Source organism: Cydia strobilella, chromosome 20, assembly GCF_947568885.1.
Source record: "Cydia strobilella chromosome 20, ilCydStro3.1, whole genome shotgun sequence".
In the NCBI taxonomy this organism is placed as follows: domain Eukaryota; kingdom Metazoa; phylum Arthropoda; class Insecta; order Lepidoptera; family Tortricidae; genus Cydia; species Cydia strobilella.
The window spans coordinates 263,964-281,485 of record NC_086060.1 but is presented as its reverse complement, the minus strand read 5'-3'; the positions used below and the strand labels follow the sequence as shown (position 1 = coordinate 281,485).

Sequence of the window (17,522 nt, the reverse complement as noted above, 5' to 3'; positions counted from 1 at the left end):
TAACAAACAGAAACGGGGATCTTATTTATGGATCGCCCGCGGAGCGTTTTTAACGAGTCTTTGTTCCACAAATAGCCTTATTACATGAGTATTATTCCATTCATAATAGGCTAAGAATAATGTCCTTTAAATAGACGGTGTTTTTGGCTTAAGGACTCGCACGCAGGCCATAATTGTTAAAAATGGACAGTATATTGATAGTATTTACGATAACAGGTGACTATATAAAGACGTTTCCGTTTTATTTGATCGGCCATTTGTAGCAATTTAGTTGCGACAAAGAAAGGTAAATAATAAAAACGACCCTATCAAGTAAATATTAAAAATATTGATTGATACGGATTTGAACAATGACGGGGGGCCTTTTTAGAATGAAAAGAGTGCTTGGCTACTTTATTAAGGTAAATGTACTTTAGATCTATTATTTAGACATTAACGGATTGCAATAAGTTCAACTTTGTGCAGCAAGGTAGGTGTATATTCAAATTTGTCAAGTGGACGAAAATTAAGGCTGGACGGAAACTAGCACAATGACCCTATAGTAGAACTTTTCGCTTCGGTAGCTACGAGTCCAAATTCTTGGCTGCATAAAGTACAATAATAATATAATAAATAATTAAATAGGTATAGGTATATAGTCAGAGCGCTACGTAACTGTCACATTTTTGACGTAAAATGCTTAAATATAGCAACAATTAGGTATGGAAAGCTTTTAGTTAAATTTTATTTAATTTCTACTATTTTATGTCGCACTATAATTGTGTTTTTGTTAATGATTTTTTGGCCGAAACTTATTAAGTGGATGTCTAAGCGTTGTAATTTGTAATTCTACTACTCGCTAGACCAGGCACGTGACCACGTGACGTTGTAGCAGTGGCGTATTTCGTTAGCTAGTTCGTTTTGTTTGGTGGGGCGACTGGGGCGCAAATCTGATGCCTGCCCCAGGCGCCATATCCTCTAGCTACGCCCCTGCGTTGTAGTATGCTGTACGGTCATTAACAGTCCTTATATTCTAGTTAATCTCTGGTATCAGGCTCGAATTGAGCCAATGGTCTAATTAATTATTAATAGGCTGATGAATCGATACACTGCAGTTTAAGCCGACCTTTCGATAAACGCTGCTAAGTGCAAGTTAGCTCAGTAAAAAGTTAACTAGTATAAATTATACCATAGAGTATTTTTATCGAAAGGAAATCATGCACGTGCCACTGCGGTAGCATATTTTGGCACATGGCACATCACACGCGAGCAAAAATCTCAGAGGTACTACCAAAAACCACGTTCCACGTGTTGCCTCCCTGTCACACTTACTTGCAAATTTACAAGTGCGACAGAGAGGCAACACGTCGAATGTGCCAACCACAGTAGGCCCTCAGAGCCTGAATTTCTACCTATATAGTCATTTAATAAATTCAGATAGTGTCTAAGGCTCGTCTAAGGTATCTGTTTTTTTGTATTATAAAATCCTCATAGTCACGGAATATCTGAATTTATTAACCATTTGAACACCAAGCCTATTGTGCGCGGCGCGTCATAGTGAATCTTTTTTAGGATTCCGTAGCCAAATGGCAAAAAACGGAACCCTTATAGATTCGTCATGTCTGTCTGTCTGTCCGTCCGTATGTCACAGCCACTTTTCTCTGAAACTATAAGAACTATACTGTTGAAACTTGGTACGTAGATGTATTCTGTGAACCGCATTAAGATTTTCACACAAAAATAAAAAATAAATTTTGGGGGTTCCCCATACTTGGAACTGAAACTCAAAATTTTTTTTTCATCAAACCCATACGTGTGGGGTATCTATGGATAGGTCTTCAAAAATGATATTGAGGTTTCTAATATCATTTTTTTCTAAACTGAATAGTTTGCGCGAGAGACACTTCCAAAGTGGTAAAATGTGTGTCCCCCCCCCCCCCCCCCTGTAACTTCTAAAATAAGAGAATGATTAAACTGAAAAAAATATACGAGATCTGGTAAGTAGTTTTTTTTAATACGTCATAAATCGTAAACCGCAATTTACCTTTCACTCACGTTTTACATAAAAAATACATTGTTAAAATTATGTAATGTACGGAACCCTCGGTGCGGGGCCGGTTTTTTTTAACCGCCTTAAAAAAAAGGTGGTTCTCAGTTTGACCCGTATGTATGTATGTATGTATGTTTGTTCGCGATTATCTCGCGTTAGGCTGAACCGATTTTGATGCGGTTTCCAGAAAAGTGTTTGTTACATTCTGGAGAAGGTTTTAGTATACATAGAGCTGAGCTGATGCTGAACCCTGGTTGCTCCTAGTGGAACGCAGGTTTGGTGCAACATAGGCACACGGTGTTTTGGTCATCAAACGCGTCCTGATGAGCAATTGGGAGAGTAGTACCCAAGATGGAGCTGATGCTGAACCCTGGCTGTACCTAGTGGAACTCAGGTTTCGTGCAACATAGGCACACGCTGTTTTGGTCTTCCGACACGTCTTGATGAGCAATTAGGAGAGCAGTACCCAAGATGGAGATGATGATGAACCCTGGCTGTACCTAGTGGAACTCAGGTTTCGTGCAACATAGGCACACGCTGTTTTGGTCTTCCGACACGTCTTGATGAGCAATTGGGAGAGCAGTACACAAGATGGAGCTGATACTGAACCCTGGCTGTACCTAGTGGAACTCAGGTTTCGTGCAACATAGGCACACGCTGTTTTGGTCTTCCGACACGTCTTGATGAGCAATTAGGAGAGCAGTACCCAAGATGGAGATGATGATGAACCCTGGCTGTACCTAGTGGAACTCAGGTTTCGTGCAACATAGGCACACGCTGTTTTGGTCTTCCGACACGTCTTGATGAGCAATTGGGAGAGCAGTACCCAAGATGGAGCTGATGCTGAACCCTGGCTGTACCTAGTGGAACTCAGGTTTCGTGCAACATAGGCACACGCTGTTTTGGTCTTCCGACACGTCTTGATGAGCAATTGGGAGAGCAGTACACAAGATGGAGCTGATACTGAACCCTGGCTGTACCTAGTGGAACTCAGGTTTCGTGCAACATAGGCACACGCTGTTTTGGTCTTCCGACACGTCTTGATGAGCAATTAGGAGAGCAGTACCAAAGATGGAGCTGATGATGAACCCTGGCTGTACCTAGTGGAACTCAGAAAAGCGAAATTAAAATTTTCTATAGCCCGCTCCAGACTACGCGGCGCGAAGCCGCGATTTGCGCACGAGTGTGGGGGAGGCACAATTATTATTAAATTTGCCGCCTTTTTCTACTGACGGAAATGACTTGCTAAACTATAATGAAAATTTGTCGAATAATCGGAATAACATTAGACATACTAGGTTCGCCAAACTTACGTTAAGTATTCAGTATTCATTTATTTCTTGCATATATAGTATTCATGTTTCAGTCTAAATTATATTTCTATAATATAAATTTACTCCCATGGTTTTTGATATGTGCTGCCATCTATTATTTATAGTTTACTACTAACCACCGTGCGCGATGACCGATGAGTATAGTTTTCATACGAAATTTTATTTTAGTGTCACTTTATGAACATACATTAAAATGTGTACAAGATACAATTTAAGTTAATTAACAGTATTGGTGCTTGGTTTGCATAATTTGTGTATTTAAAAAATAGGCTTTGTAAACACCAAACCTAATGTCAAACGTGTCAAACTATTGAAACGTTTTATAGTTTTACTTAACTTCTTGAATGCTTGCTTCTCATCTCCTTTTATGTAATATACAATACCTGATACCTTATATTATGATAATATTGTTTGAAATAACAGTAAAATTTATATATTTTTTTAAATGTCTGAACTGATGAGATGAGCCCTTCAAAATGAAATGTTCCAGGTAATATGACAGCTGTCAATTTCACTAGACGCACCGCACTTGACACTTGTAACACTTGTTTGAGTTTAACAATCGAAAGATACCATTGATACTAATGATTGTATGTATGAGTTGTTGAAATATTCTCGTATTTTTTAATTATTTGTAAATGAAATAGTTATTCGTTTTTCATAATTATGCTTCTTAGTTCTATCCGCTAGTCAGTATCCAAATTTATTGCTTAATGGGTTATCGTATGTGCGGCTCAAAATGTCTCTTTATGTGTTTGGGACTAACTTGTATTGTAGGTTGTTATTTAGCCTTACTTCCTATAGAAAACGGTGAGTAACTACATCAGAAATATTTCGTCGTTATTCCTAGCACATCAAACAGTTAAAATTTTTGTCCTCAGAGAAGCTGCTATCACCTAAACCAGTTCAAAGACATATCTCAAAATTGTCTCAAAAGGAGCGATTAGCAGTAATAGTACCATTTAGAGATCGATTTGAAGAGCTTCTAGAGTTCGTCCCGCATATGCACGACTTTTTAAACAGGCAAGGTATTCCGTTCCACATATTTGTGATTCAGCAGAAGGATAATAACCGGTTCAACAGAGCTTCCTTAATTAATGTGGGTTTTTTACATACGAAGAAAGACTTTGACTATATAGCGATGCATGACGTGGATTTATTACCTATGAATGATGATTTAAAGTATACATATCCAGCTGCAAATCCTGTTCACATATCGTCGCCGCAGACGCATCCTAATTATCACTATGCAACATTTATTGGAGGGATCTTGCTGATCAAACGGGATCACTTTGAGCTAGTGCACGGCATGTCCAACAACTACTGGGGCTGGGGGCTGGAGGATGACGAGTTCTACTTGAGACTGAAGGAAGCTGGGCTGCAGGTAGAGAGGCCAGCGGGGATCACCACGGGGACGGAAGACACATTTAAGTATGTATTCATATCAACTACCTATGTAACATAACACAATGTAATATAACACTTAACTCTTTAATAGTCAAGACTGAAAAAAATCCTTAATTCAGGCCTCATTGCCAATCTATAGTCCTAAAAATGCTGTACAAGAAAAAAATACAAAAAGATGATGATATAGGGGAGGTTCTTTCTTGAGACCTTTGTCCTCTAAAACTCTAAGGCCCGCTTGCACCATTCCACTAACCCCGGTTAACCGGTTAAACCTGGTGTCACTGAGTTAATGGTTTAACGGGTCAGATACTAAAAGACAGTCTTCTTAGAAATATTATTATTATTATTATTATTATTATTATTTCATTTTAGACAGGCAGCTGATGCTGGTACGTCTAAATCATAGTTCACTTAGCACATAAATAAATGATTAAAAAAAATTTAAGTTTTGGTAACAAGTTGTGACATTGATACGTTTAAATTTTAATTTTAAAATTTTAATTTTAATGGAAATTAGTTATAATATAAGAATAGGTATACGATATATGGATTCCGTATTGTCAGAAATAAATGTTTTTTTTGTTTAGAACTATCCGACAGCAGAATGTAACAAATGACAACCAAAGTTGATTCGTCTACCAAATATTGAAACAAAATTACCTACTCATGACTGTTTAACAAACACGGAACGTGCACCTCTAAGAACTCGCTTTACTCAGTTATAATTGAAACTAAAATTTCCAGACATATCCACGACAAGACGTACCGCCGCCGCGACCACCGCAAGTGCTACAACCAGCGGGAAGTGACCCGCCGCCGCGACCGCGACACCGGCCTCCACGACGTCACGTACCGAGTGTACAGCGAACACACCGTGACGGTCGACCGGCTGGAAGCTACGGTCGTGACCGTGGAGCTGGGCTGTGACGAGAAGAGGACGCCGTGGTGCCAGTGTCCTAGTACTGTTGTTAAGAAACCAGAGGCTAAGGCGAAGAGTTAATATGACGAGTTTCATTCATGCTCATATTTATACATAACACACAAAATTGACACTTTAAACCTAAGCTCTGTTTTATATGCCAGATACTGAAAGGAACACCACATTATGTCTAAGAGTGAAACATATATTATATTAAGAAAGCATTACGCTCTCTATGCTTTATGCGCATATTGTTAGCATGAGACAGATATAGTTAGTTCGATTGGCCAATTTAATTAGTAATCGTCCCAGTTTTGCACAAACTTAGTGCTAAAATGACAGATCGATTAGGCAAATTGGCGTCATGTAACTGTTATTTTAGTACCTATCAAGTGGTTTTTATGCACGTAAAAACTTTGTTTAAAACAGTTATACTATACACTAGCCTCCACAGTCCCAGGGCGCAATTATAGTTCATTATGACGTCCGTTACGTCATTATGACCCTTAAATGACGTCACTTGTACGTCGCTGACGTCACTTAATTGCTACCTTGGGTGTACCGTGAAATTCGACGGGCTTGAACGCCACGGTCGTGACGGTGGAGCTGGGCTGTGACGAGAAGAGGACGCCGCGCCGTGGTGCCTGTATCCCAGTACTTACTGTTATTAAGGAGCCGGAGCTGAGGCGTGGAGTTAAGTAGAGGATATTCAATTTTTAAGAACAACTGACTCAGTTTTTAGTCTTATATTTAACAAAAAACTCAGCTGTGCTACACGGTAACCAGTGGTGCAACCAGCGGGCGCAGCATGGTTCCATTTTTATCGCCTGTCACTATGCCCGTCACTTACGTACTTGTTAGAACGTGACAGGCATGGTGACAAGCGATAAAAAAGCGACCGTGCTACTGCCGCAGGATTTTAGTTTGGGAGGGGTTTAGGTTATTTGTGTGTGAAGTTTGAGGGTTATCGAAAATAGAGGCCAAAGCGTAGCCATGTACTTGGTCTGATATAGTCAAATAGGTATAAAGTTATGAACAATTAATTAAGTATCTTCAGAATATTTGTTATCGATTGGTTATTAGTCATTAGTTAGTATAAAAACGGAAAGTTTTGGACAGTATTAAATGTTACTAAAATTTTGTTAAACCCAGTTCTCATTACCTTGTTTTATACTGTACCTTTATAACCCTGTGGCATTCCATGATAATGAAAGAATTAAATACCCATTATTAGTTTCCTATAAAAAAATATCTACTCTACTATAAATAATGATACCTAAATAACTGATCAGTAGGTACCTTCACTCAAACGGACTGAAACTTCTCTTACAATTAATTGTAATGTAAACAAGCAATAATTACTCTGTTATAGTTTTATGTAAGTACATTTTGTAAATATTTTATACTGTAATGACAATAAACATATTTGTTTGTTCCTACATTTTTTTATTAAATTTTCAAAAAAAAATAAAAAAAACAGCCTATACACGTCCACTCGCACTGGGCACTCGCGCGCAAGTCGCGAGAGGGTTTGGGCTATAGTCCGTAAAATATAGTATCTAGGGCAAAATCGACAGTTTCTGCACAGATGCGGTTGGAGAGTCGCCAGCATGCGAATGAGGTGCAGCGGTGCATAATATGGACCATATTATCCGCGAATGCCCACTCACCAAATACCAGGGGTGACCAGGGCAACCCAGTGAACTTGTTCACCCTAGACAACAACGTCACCCAATGGATCCAGCAATGGGGTTGGCAACTGTCAAAGGTTTGCAGAGATGGCGCCATCATAGCTTGCCCCTTTTTCTATGAGATTTGGCTTAAAGGGCTGGCATCCAGGGCATTAAAAAAACAAACAAAAATTTGACACAATTCTAGGGATTGACGGCGCAAGCTATGCTGGCGCCATCTGCTAATTATTTCGACCGGCCAACCCTATTAGGCGTACTGGTATAATTTAATTATATACCTGTTAGCTACACCATCATATTGAACGATTGTATATTTTTTGCCATACGAATAAATAAATAGGGCAAAATTTCTAAACAGGGGGACAAAAGGAAACGACGTTTTAAATAAATAAAACACTTTATTGAAGCATTTAGAAGCTTATTTTAAAAATATCTATTTAATATTTCCATAAAGAGCTCCCAAATTATGGCAAATATATAGAATTCATACATTTAAAAAACATGAACATAAATAAACGCATTGAAACCGTTTAAGACGTCAAAAGACATCCAAAGAGTATATGTGACGTTTTCAACCAAAAGGTACCACATTGTCGCTTGTTGATAAGGTTGATTTCTAATTGAAGCTATATGGAAATAGCACCTTACTGACAAGCGACAATAAGTACCCTTTTAGTTGAAAATGGCACATATAACCACAAGACCGACCGTCCGTCCGTCCGTCCGTCCGTCCGTGGGGACCGTGGTCGACAGGGTCAAGTAGAATGCATCTAAGCTCTGCAAAGACTGACGTTGCAAAGTGTGGCGCTGCCATAATAATAAACTTCGTATTTTATATATATATATATATATGTGCTTATTCATAAAATTTAACGAACGTATGTTCAATATCATCTCTTTCTGACAAACACTAATGTCAAAATGACTGATAGGAACAAACGTTATCAACGGCTTGTTAAGCGAGGTTTAGACTAGCAAGAACTTGCATGCAATTTACGTTACATTGCTGCCTACCAAGGTAAACTTCATTCAAAAAATTTACATATTATGACCATGAATGTTACCACACTTAATGCAAATAAATATATTTCATTTCATTTCATTTTTTTATGAATAACACCATTAGAAATTTAGAATATGGTGGTACTCCCACACTTATTCACTGCAGTCTGTGCATGTTAATAGCATGATCCGACTCTAGTGTCCACCACGCCTAGAATCACTAATAGTTGTCAGAGTAATACCATTGGGTGCAAGTACAACTACCAGGTTTAATAGTTTTTTTAAGTATTTACACAAAAGTAGTAGTGATGTTTTTTGGACGCTAACAATAAAATTAATTAAACTAAGTTTAAAATTAAATACAACCTATAATGAGTACAACAAATTATCAGGAACATCGTCCAAACATGATATCTATATAGATACTAACATTTATCAGAACAGTGACACGTGACAGAGGTGGCGCCACTATCTATGTGAAATATTGTATTTGAACTTTTTAATCATTTATTTACACAATACAATAAAAACGTACACACTACATAAAAAAAGATACAGAAATTGAGAAAATCTTAAAAAATAATCTAGTTCCATCTTTAAACTTGGTTAAATAAAAATAAGACTTAAAACATAAATGGATACAATAGAAAAAAAACCGGCCAAGTGCGAGTCGGACTCGCCCACCGAGGGTTCCGTACAAATATAACTTTTTTTTCTTACAAATTTATAGTTTTCAGATTTTTCCCTGTACTTGTAGTGTAAGATGATATTACTTACCAAATTTCATAGTCCTAGGTCAACAAGAAGTAATCCCTTGTGTCGAAATTACGTTTTTTGCGGCATAAACGGCCGTACTTTATTTTTACGTAAACTTTGAAGTTTAATTTTTTTACAGCTTCAAGGGTTTGTAGACCTGTATATAGTTTTAATTTCGACTCGACACCTCCACGCGTTCCCGAGATAAAGGGTCTTGACAGACGGACGGACGGACAACAAAGTGATCCTATAGGTAGTAGGGTTCCGTTTTTTTCTTTTTAGGTACGGAACCCTAAAACCTTGTAGGTTAATATTGTTTATATATTATGGATTGATATAAAATAAAATAAAGGTAAGAAATTTTTTTTTTTTCAATACCTATAAAGTGGTAAAATGAGCGCCGCGACCGTCACAATCTTGTTCAAAAAGGGGTTTTGTTAAGTACATTCTTCATATCTAAAGGATATTACCCTCTGCCTTAAGTCCGCTTTTTAGTTTAACATTCAACTAATACAAGATGCTTACATATCATTCATGTAAAACAAGTACAACATATTTAATATGTATAAATGCTACAAATAACTTGTTAGTTTAACAGCTGAATAATATTTTCTATCATAAATATGAAATAATATTGCACGAGCACATGAATTTGTTTTTCTTTTAATATTGAGATTTCAAGCAATTTTTTGCATGTCAGACTATAAACGAGAAGAGAGACGCTCAAAAGTAAAATTTGAAAAGCTTGGCTTTTATTATAAAAATCTGGTGCACCACATTAGATGTATACATACAAAAGAAATCCTAAACAATCTTAGGACTTAACATATTTCTCCGTAAACTTTAAATTTTATATAGCTCTGGTACTGCTAGGTAGGTATTGGAAAATCTAAGATTTTTAAGCTATTAGATAGGGTACATAGGCAACAGGCATGATTGCAGTAAAACGCAATTCGTTCCCAAAATATCACATTATCGAAAGCAAAAACCATCAAAATATATAGGTAGTAGGTAGGTATACTATTGTTTTCTCTCTAGTAAACCGATAATACATTTTATTAATGTGGTATATTAGGAACGTAAGGACACTGAACACAACAATATATGAGCTAACTAAATGCATGCGAAGTTGCGAACTATCACAGTCAGTCTGGCTAATAATTTATCAAATTATTGGAAACATACGCTCAAATCGCTCGCAGATCTTATACGTAGTCTGTCAAATAAACAGACAACAAAATGTAATTCTGATTTACGTTCGATCCCGGACCGATATGACCTTCAAACCTTCAAGAAAAGAGCGTATTCCCATCTTAAAGGCCGGCAACGCACTTACAACCCCTCTGGTGTTGCGGGTGTCCATGGGCGGCGGTAATCGCTTACCATCAGGTGATCCGCCTGCTCGTTTGCCTCCTATTTCATAAAAAAAAAACTTATGACTGATCACAGCGCCAAGTCGCCAACCCACTGGCGACTGCTGCTGGCCAACCTCATACGTTGCAGTTGATGAACGACCTAGTGAGACATTATGTCAACTATCATGGTCATAAGGTCCAAAGTGGCTCAAAAGTCAAAATGGCAGACTGTACGTAATTCTTAGACCGCATCACTCATACAAAGTACAATATTTGATGTAATAGTAATGATATTTTAGTATGAATGCAGCGCCGCCACCATTACTCTCAATTTGAAAGCGGAATGTTTTGAGCGTTAAAATTTACTAGTTAATGGCTAAATTTCATTAAGCAAGTTCAAAAAATTATACTGCAAATGTAAATTTCAATTTAGGTAAATATTGCCAAGCTAGATTGTTTATTATTAAGTAATATTTGTGACAGCACTGGACAAGAGAAATAAACATTAAGTATCCGAAAGGACAATAACGGTTACAACTTCGTATATCGTTATCCCAGTTCAACATAATTTCGTTACATAGGTATATGATTATTTCTCAATCAAAAATTATTGTTTCTTATTTTTCTATTTTATTATTTGTCAAGATAAAAAGAATGGGGCGTTAAATATAACGTAATTTCGTTTCCCTTGGAGGATACAATTTAATTTCGACACAAAAACAACATTTTAATAACGAAAACTATGTTCAACTGAGTGGTTTCTACATATAAAAATAAATAGATTTGAGACAATTAAGTAACAGGCAGTAAGGAACTTCATACGCTTTTTCTGACATCAATCAACATCATACCTAGGGGAAACATTCAAAATTATTTCTGGGCTTGACTTTAATAGCCTTTATTTGGATCATTTTATTTTTATTTTATTTTATTTAGATCATTTTATTTATAATAACTCCAAATAAATAGGTAGATGTGAGCCAAAAGTGTTATTGATCTATTACAATTTACTATTCCATGTGTATTCCAAAATTAACAACTATTATTATCACAAAAGTCGAGCCCAGAACCGATACCATCTAAAGCACTTCACTGACCATTAGTCAACCTACAGGTTAAATTAACAGGAAAAATTAAAAAATCACAGATCTAAAACGGCATTTGACTCAACTTGACCAATGACAGCTTGACAAAGGAACGTTTTGAATAAACACTGATTTAAACTTTCACGATTTGTACTCATTATTATTCACAACGACGACGGGACTTAAATAATCGCGTAAAATTAAGTTTTAAATTTACCTCCGACGTTTCGAGGACGGCGTTGTGTGTCCCCGTGGTCTCGGAGAAGACTGGCTAAAGTTGACATCAACATCTAGGTGCGAGAGTTTTCGAACTACCCGCACTTGGTCTTGTTTATTAACTTGAACGTTTTGCGCACTAGGGATGTCACCGGAACGACACACAACACGTAATTTTACGCGATTAAGTCCCGTCGTGAGACAAATGGAGACAACTGGAGGCCTTCTAACCATTGGTGTCTTTCTCTAACATGTGAGTAAGAGAGGGACACCAATAGTTGCCGGCCACATCGAAAATGGCCCCTTTAGGTAACGACGCTAACCATCAACAATTCCGAACATTAACCCGCCTGTTGCTGTCTCTAATGCACGCGCGTATCTAATAATTATATTGCTCTCCCACTCCCACCCGTGTGCCGGCGGTCAATGACACTGTGCGAGCGAAAAAGCAATATAATTATGCGCGTGCGATAAAGATAGTAAACGGTCAATGTACGTACGGAATGCCTTATGCTAAGCGGCCATGCTTTAACCCAGTGTAGATTGAATAGCGGTCAGTTAACTCATAGGAAAGTAAACCTTATTTAGCATGCGGTTGCGACTAGAGTGCCTCGCGCTCTCGCGGGCGCGGGCAGCACGTCAGCTACAGCGGGCAACCGCCTCCCTACGACATACAGGACTATTAGCAAACATACATACAAAATTAAGAGAACTCGGCCTAATCAAATGTAATGTGATGTCAATACCCAATGAAATGGTATTTAAAATCCACGGAACCTAAAACCAAAGTTCGGGTCGGTTGCACCAACTATTTGTCATGGTTAAAGAGTTAAAAAAAAATTATTGTATGGAAAGTTTCATAGTAAACCGCCGCGGCGCGCTGGGTGACGCTGATCAGTCTGTCAAGTGCGGATGGTGCAATTGGCCCTAACAATTGAACAATAGGGGGATATTACTGCAATGTTCTGCCACCAGAGTGCAGCACTATATACAGCCTTTTTAGTAAACCATAGAGTAACTTATACATACTGTACATACCTTTAACAGGTTTTTGACAAGTTTTCAGAGATAATAAAATATGACATTGATGCATCAAGGCGGTTTGTTTACAGAGGACCTACCGGGAAACGCGAATCCGAAATTACGCTATCTGCCTCTTTATCGCTCGAATATGCAAGTGACAGAGATGTTAGATAACGAAATTTCGATTTTCTTGTTTCGCGATAGACCCTCAGATTGTGGTAGTGGCGCCATCTACGCAGAGTTTCGCGTAATATTCCCTATTATAAAAAATTATCAGCTTACATTTGAATAAAATGTTTGAGGCCAAAAAAAGACAGCGGTTACAGAGATGACGGGATTGAAAATCTTAAGCGACAGTTGGTTTAGGGCCACTTGCACCATTCACTAACCCGGGGTTAACCGGTTAAACCTGGAGTTACCACGGTACCAGTACAATTTGACACTGGGTTAACGGTTTAACCGCTTAACCCCGGGTTAGCGGGATGGTGCAAGTAGGCCTTAATCAACTTACTAACTTAAGTATTCAAAAATAGAATGAACGATGCATTGTTAAATGGGCTTGGCAACTGTCAAAGGTTTGCAGAGATGGCGCCATCATAGCTTGCCCCTTTTTCTATGAGATTTGGCTTAAAGGGCTGGCATCCAGGGCATTAAAAAAACAAAAATTTGACACAATTCTAGGGATTGACAGGGCAAGCTATGCAGGCGCCATCTGCTAATTATTTCGACCGGCCAACCCCATTGTTTCAAAGTTTCTTAAATGGAGCTAAAATCCCGTAGTACTATTGAGACTGCCGTTTAAACAGGACTGGCTATAAATTACGCATTCCGAGGTTTTTATTGTATTGAGACGGGTAATCAGTAACAAACTTATGCATAAACACACAAAAATAATAATTTATCATAACGTAATATAGATAAAATAAAGGGTAGTTTGTATTGAAAACGCAAACAAACGGACTAACACTCACAGAAATTTCTCTTTTTCCGTCTCGACGGCGAAAATAACGAAGATATCTTTGTCTCATTATCCTGCCGCTGTACAATTTCTGTGAATGAATCCAGTTATTTAGAAAAATATATAACGCCCGCGTAGCTGACCGCGTGCGAACCTAAAGTAACCATTTTCCAGGCTATATAGTACGATTTATCGACCACATACGCGCCAAGAGAATTTCAAAAGCATTCCAATGTTTAAATTAGATTGCACTTTCGGTAACTGTAACTTTTCTTCAATTCAATCATCAAAGCTGGATTCATTCGAATGTACACCCCAGGCCAGGACAAAAGTATGGAAACAACGTTGTTTTCTTTAATATCTCATGTTTCTATCTTTGTTGTATATATTTGTAAACTAAGACTTACATTAGGCAAACCCAAAAGATTAAAAATACACGCTTAATATCAAAACATCCTAAAATATTTTCAAAAAGCTAAAAAAATAAAGTAGGAAAATGTTACATAATTATACCTACCCTTTAATTACATGACAAAATGTTGAATTGGCAACTATCACAGCCAGAGTAATTTACTTTTAAAATGTTCTATTATTATTTTTACCAAAGTTAGTATAAAATCCATCGCTTAAAAGATCACACTTTTGTATTGAAATACAAGCTTGTTTCCATACTTTTGGCCTGGGGTGTATTTGGATTTTTTTAAGACCTTGTAGATGGTTGCGGCCTGGAAAAGGGTTAAGGTCAATGTGAAGAAGACAGTCTACAAGCTCTTTCGTTGCTTCTAACTCTTGCGTTTGTTTTGTATACATAACCTACTCCGTTCCACCTCCTCCTTCCGCTTAGACTGTGTTTGAGCGAAGTACGAATTTAAATACGAGTATTTGCCTTTTGACGGTCTTTCCAATCAAAAATGTTATATGCATGTCTCCCCCACACTGACCTTATGCGACAAGGTATTATCAGTTAGCAGTGTGGACGATGCATGGTATTCGCTTCGGAACATAAATGCGTACTGAAGCCAGGTACAGGAGGCGTCGAGGTTATTGACATGATAATGACAATGACTAGATGGTGCTCAAACATGGTCATTAACTAAGGCGTTAAAGTCCAAACTCAAGGTTTGCCAGCGAGCGATGGAGAGCAGTATACTAGGTGTTCGCAGAACTGATAAAATCAGAAACACGGAACTCGGAACTCGAGTTGTAGATGTAGGTGTCCAGACCGCTAAGCTTAAGTGGGACTGGGCTGGGCATGTCTGCCGCATGCACCCTGAAAGGTGGGCCAAAATGGTTACCGAGTGGGACCCACGGAACACCATAGATGGTGCTGGCCGGGGTGCAGGCAGGCCGAAAAGGAGATGGCGGGACGACTTGGACGCATTTTACTTGGATTGGCGGGACACTACAAACGACAGGATCGAGTGGAGGAAACGAGGGGAGGCCTTTGCCCAGCAGTGGGACACTAAATTAGGCTAGTAAAAAAAAAAGACCAGATAAAGCGTCCACCTCTTTATATGGAGTGCTGTCAAAGGAGATGTTATTATGTCGTTATCACGTCGATAAACACATCATACCAAGATTTTCATGAAATATTTGAAATCAAAAGCTACAACTAACAACAAATGCGATTGAAATGGAAAACACATTAGATACCTAATACATTTTATGATTATGTATCTTAGGTACATAAATTATGAGTACTTTAAGATATTTTTTGTGGGGGATTTGGATTAAGTAAATGATATTTAGTAAATATAATGGTTAGGAAACATACTTACGAGTAACGCCTCTTATTTGTATGAATAATGCATAAAATATACATACTTATTTAGAAAAAAAAACATGCAGAATATTGTAATACATATACTATAAGTAATGTACCTAAACGTTGATATAAATAGTAAACTTACAAATATAATATTATAACAAACATTGCGTACACAATTTATTCAATATTTTGTGTAAGCAAGTACTGTGCCTATCAATCAATCATTTTATTTCGTCATCATAGGTGTTAATACATTAGTACAGGCAAAGATAGATATAACTCCGTAATATTATATCCTCTTTGGTACAGATGATAGAGTGTTTTACATGCAGCGGCTATGATTACCTTTCCGGCGTACGATACTTAAAATACAACCGTACCTTCGTAAAATAACTCGCAAAAAACAATAATACTTTGAAGTAGTTATCAATACCTTATACAATAATTTGGCTAACTGTTATATGTACTATAGTGGCTATAGGTATCAAGTCATTTTTGTGCCACGGAAGGACTAGTCTTAAATTGTATAACAACTATCACAGAGGGGTTACGGAGACTATAAACAATTAAATGTATATAATTTTCTAAAAGTTCTCTCTTTGATTGAAAGATGCTTATGAAGAAACTTGCCAATATCATATAAGACTAGATGTTTTTATTATAATCTTTTTGCGGAGACATTAACCCTTAAATGCATAATGATGTATATATGCATCGTATATTTGATGGTCCGTGGCTCAATATGCAGCTATCCAAAATCACATTTATTACTTTTATACAGCATGACACATCTATTTCAATTTATTAAAAAGTTATACAAAAAATCATGCATTTAAGGGTTAAGGTCGATATTTAAACACAGTGTTACTTGAACAAGTTTGGGAACAAATCAAATTATTTTATTAAATATTTTGATTTGTGTTTTTTATGTAGTGGCGGGGGGGCCTAGGGGTTCATGGCGTTAGCCGCGATAGCTAAAGACGCCGGTTCGAATCCGGCCTTCACCACTAGAGGGCTTCGTCACTTTTTCTTTAATATATGACATCTATTACAGTTTTTAACAGTATTACTTATTGATTGCCTTCTGGCGGTAAGTTTGTCTTTACTTTTGTACCTATGTAACATACTGGTATGCAAATAAAGATCTCTATCTCTCTATAATTTATTCGATCGATATCGACAAGTATCTTTGTAACGAAGACAGCATCCGAAGTTTGAGCGATAATTTGGCTAATCCTATCATTTTTATACTACGACATACGTTTTATAAGTATAACCACAGGTAGGTAAGTATATATATTTATACTTATTTATATATGTATTTCGGAATTATAATTTATAGTCGTATCTTATATTATACATAAACGTTCGTAAGGTTTTTTTGCAAGCGTATGTAACTTGTGTCTTGACTTGGGTTAGTTTATTTAAGCTACGCCACGAGGCATCAAGTACTAATTCATTGAGGTAATATGACGTATTAACTATATTCATACCTAACTATAGTAACGTTACTATCCTAATACAATTTATATCTTGTTTCGCAGTTAAATACTGCAAGGTTTTTATTCCTATACTATTATTTATTATGTATACATATATATTCAAAACACATTTAACTATTCTAACATTGAAATTATTATTAGCACTACGACAATTAGCTGCTGGAATTGAGTAGGTTCAAATTCATTAATATATGAATACATTATTGAATTTTGTAAGAAATTTAGATATTATTTTATGATGCTCTCTTAACCGATTTCGGTCACAGCGACTGTGTGCTCTGGAGTAGGCAATTTTTAATTCGCGTTATTAGCGTGTAGCTGATCCGCTCTCTGGTGCGCCCTTAGGTGGCTCACGTACCCTATTATTTTATAGTATAAATGTATTAATACTACATGCATACCTATTATTTTTAGTTTGGGTCCGCCCTCTATAAATATATAGACATCGAATAAGTACAATATTTTCGTTAATATTAC

At 37.2% G+C, this 17,522-nt stretch overlaps 1 protein-coding gene across 1 annotated transcript; it reads left to right on the top strand.

The window, feature by feature from the left end:
* Positions 1-3,938: 3,938 nt before the first annotated feature.
* Positions 3,939-7,020, top strand: LOC134750607 (beta-1,4-galactosyltransferase 7). The gene is made up of 3 exons (XM_063685813.1): positions 3,939-4,173; positions 4,245-4,794; positions 5,515-7,020. Exons 1-3 carry the CDS (start codon positions 4,077-4,079, stop codon positions 5,768-5,770), a joined length of 903 nt encoding a protein of 300 aa, XP_063541883.1. The 5' UTR covers positions 3,939-4,076; the 3' UTR covers positions 5,771-7,020.
* The last annotated feature ends 10,502 nt before the right edge of the window (positions 7,021-17,522 follow it).

What these genes read in the sequence shown, in the direction of transcription:
- LOC134750607 (XM_063685813.1), top strand. Translation starts at nt 4,077, where the DNA reads ATGGGTTATCGTATGTGCGGCTCAAAATGTCTCTTTATGTGTTTGGGA. An exon ending in CTTACTTCCTATAGAAAACG is followed by an intron (nt 4,174 to 4,244) that starts GTGAGTAACTAC and finishes TTTTGTCCTCAG; the next exon opens with AGAAGCTGCTATCACCTAAA. An exon ending in GGGACGGAAGACACATTTAA is followed by an intron (nt 4,795 to 5,514) that starts GTATGTATTCAT and finishes TAAAATTTCCAG; the next exon opens with ACATATCCACGACAAGACGT.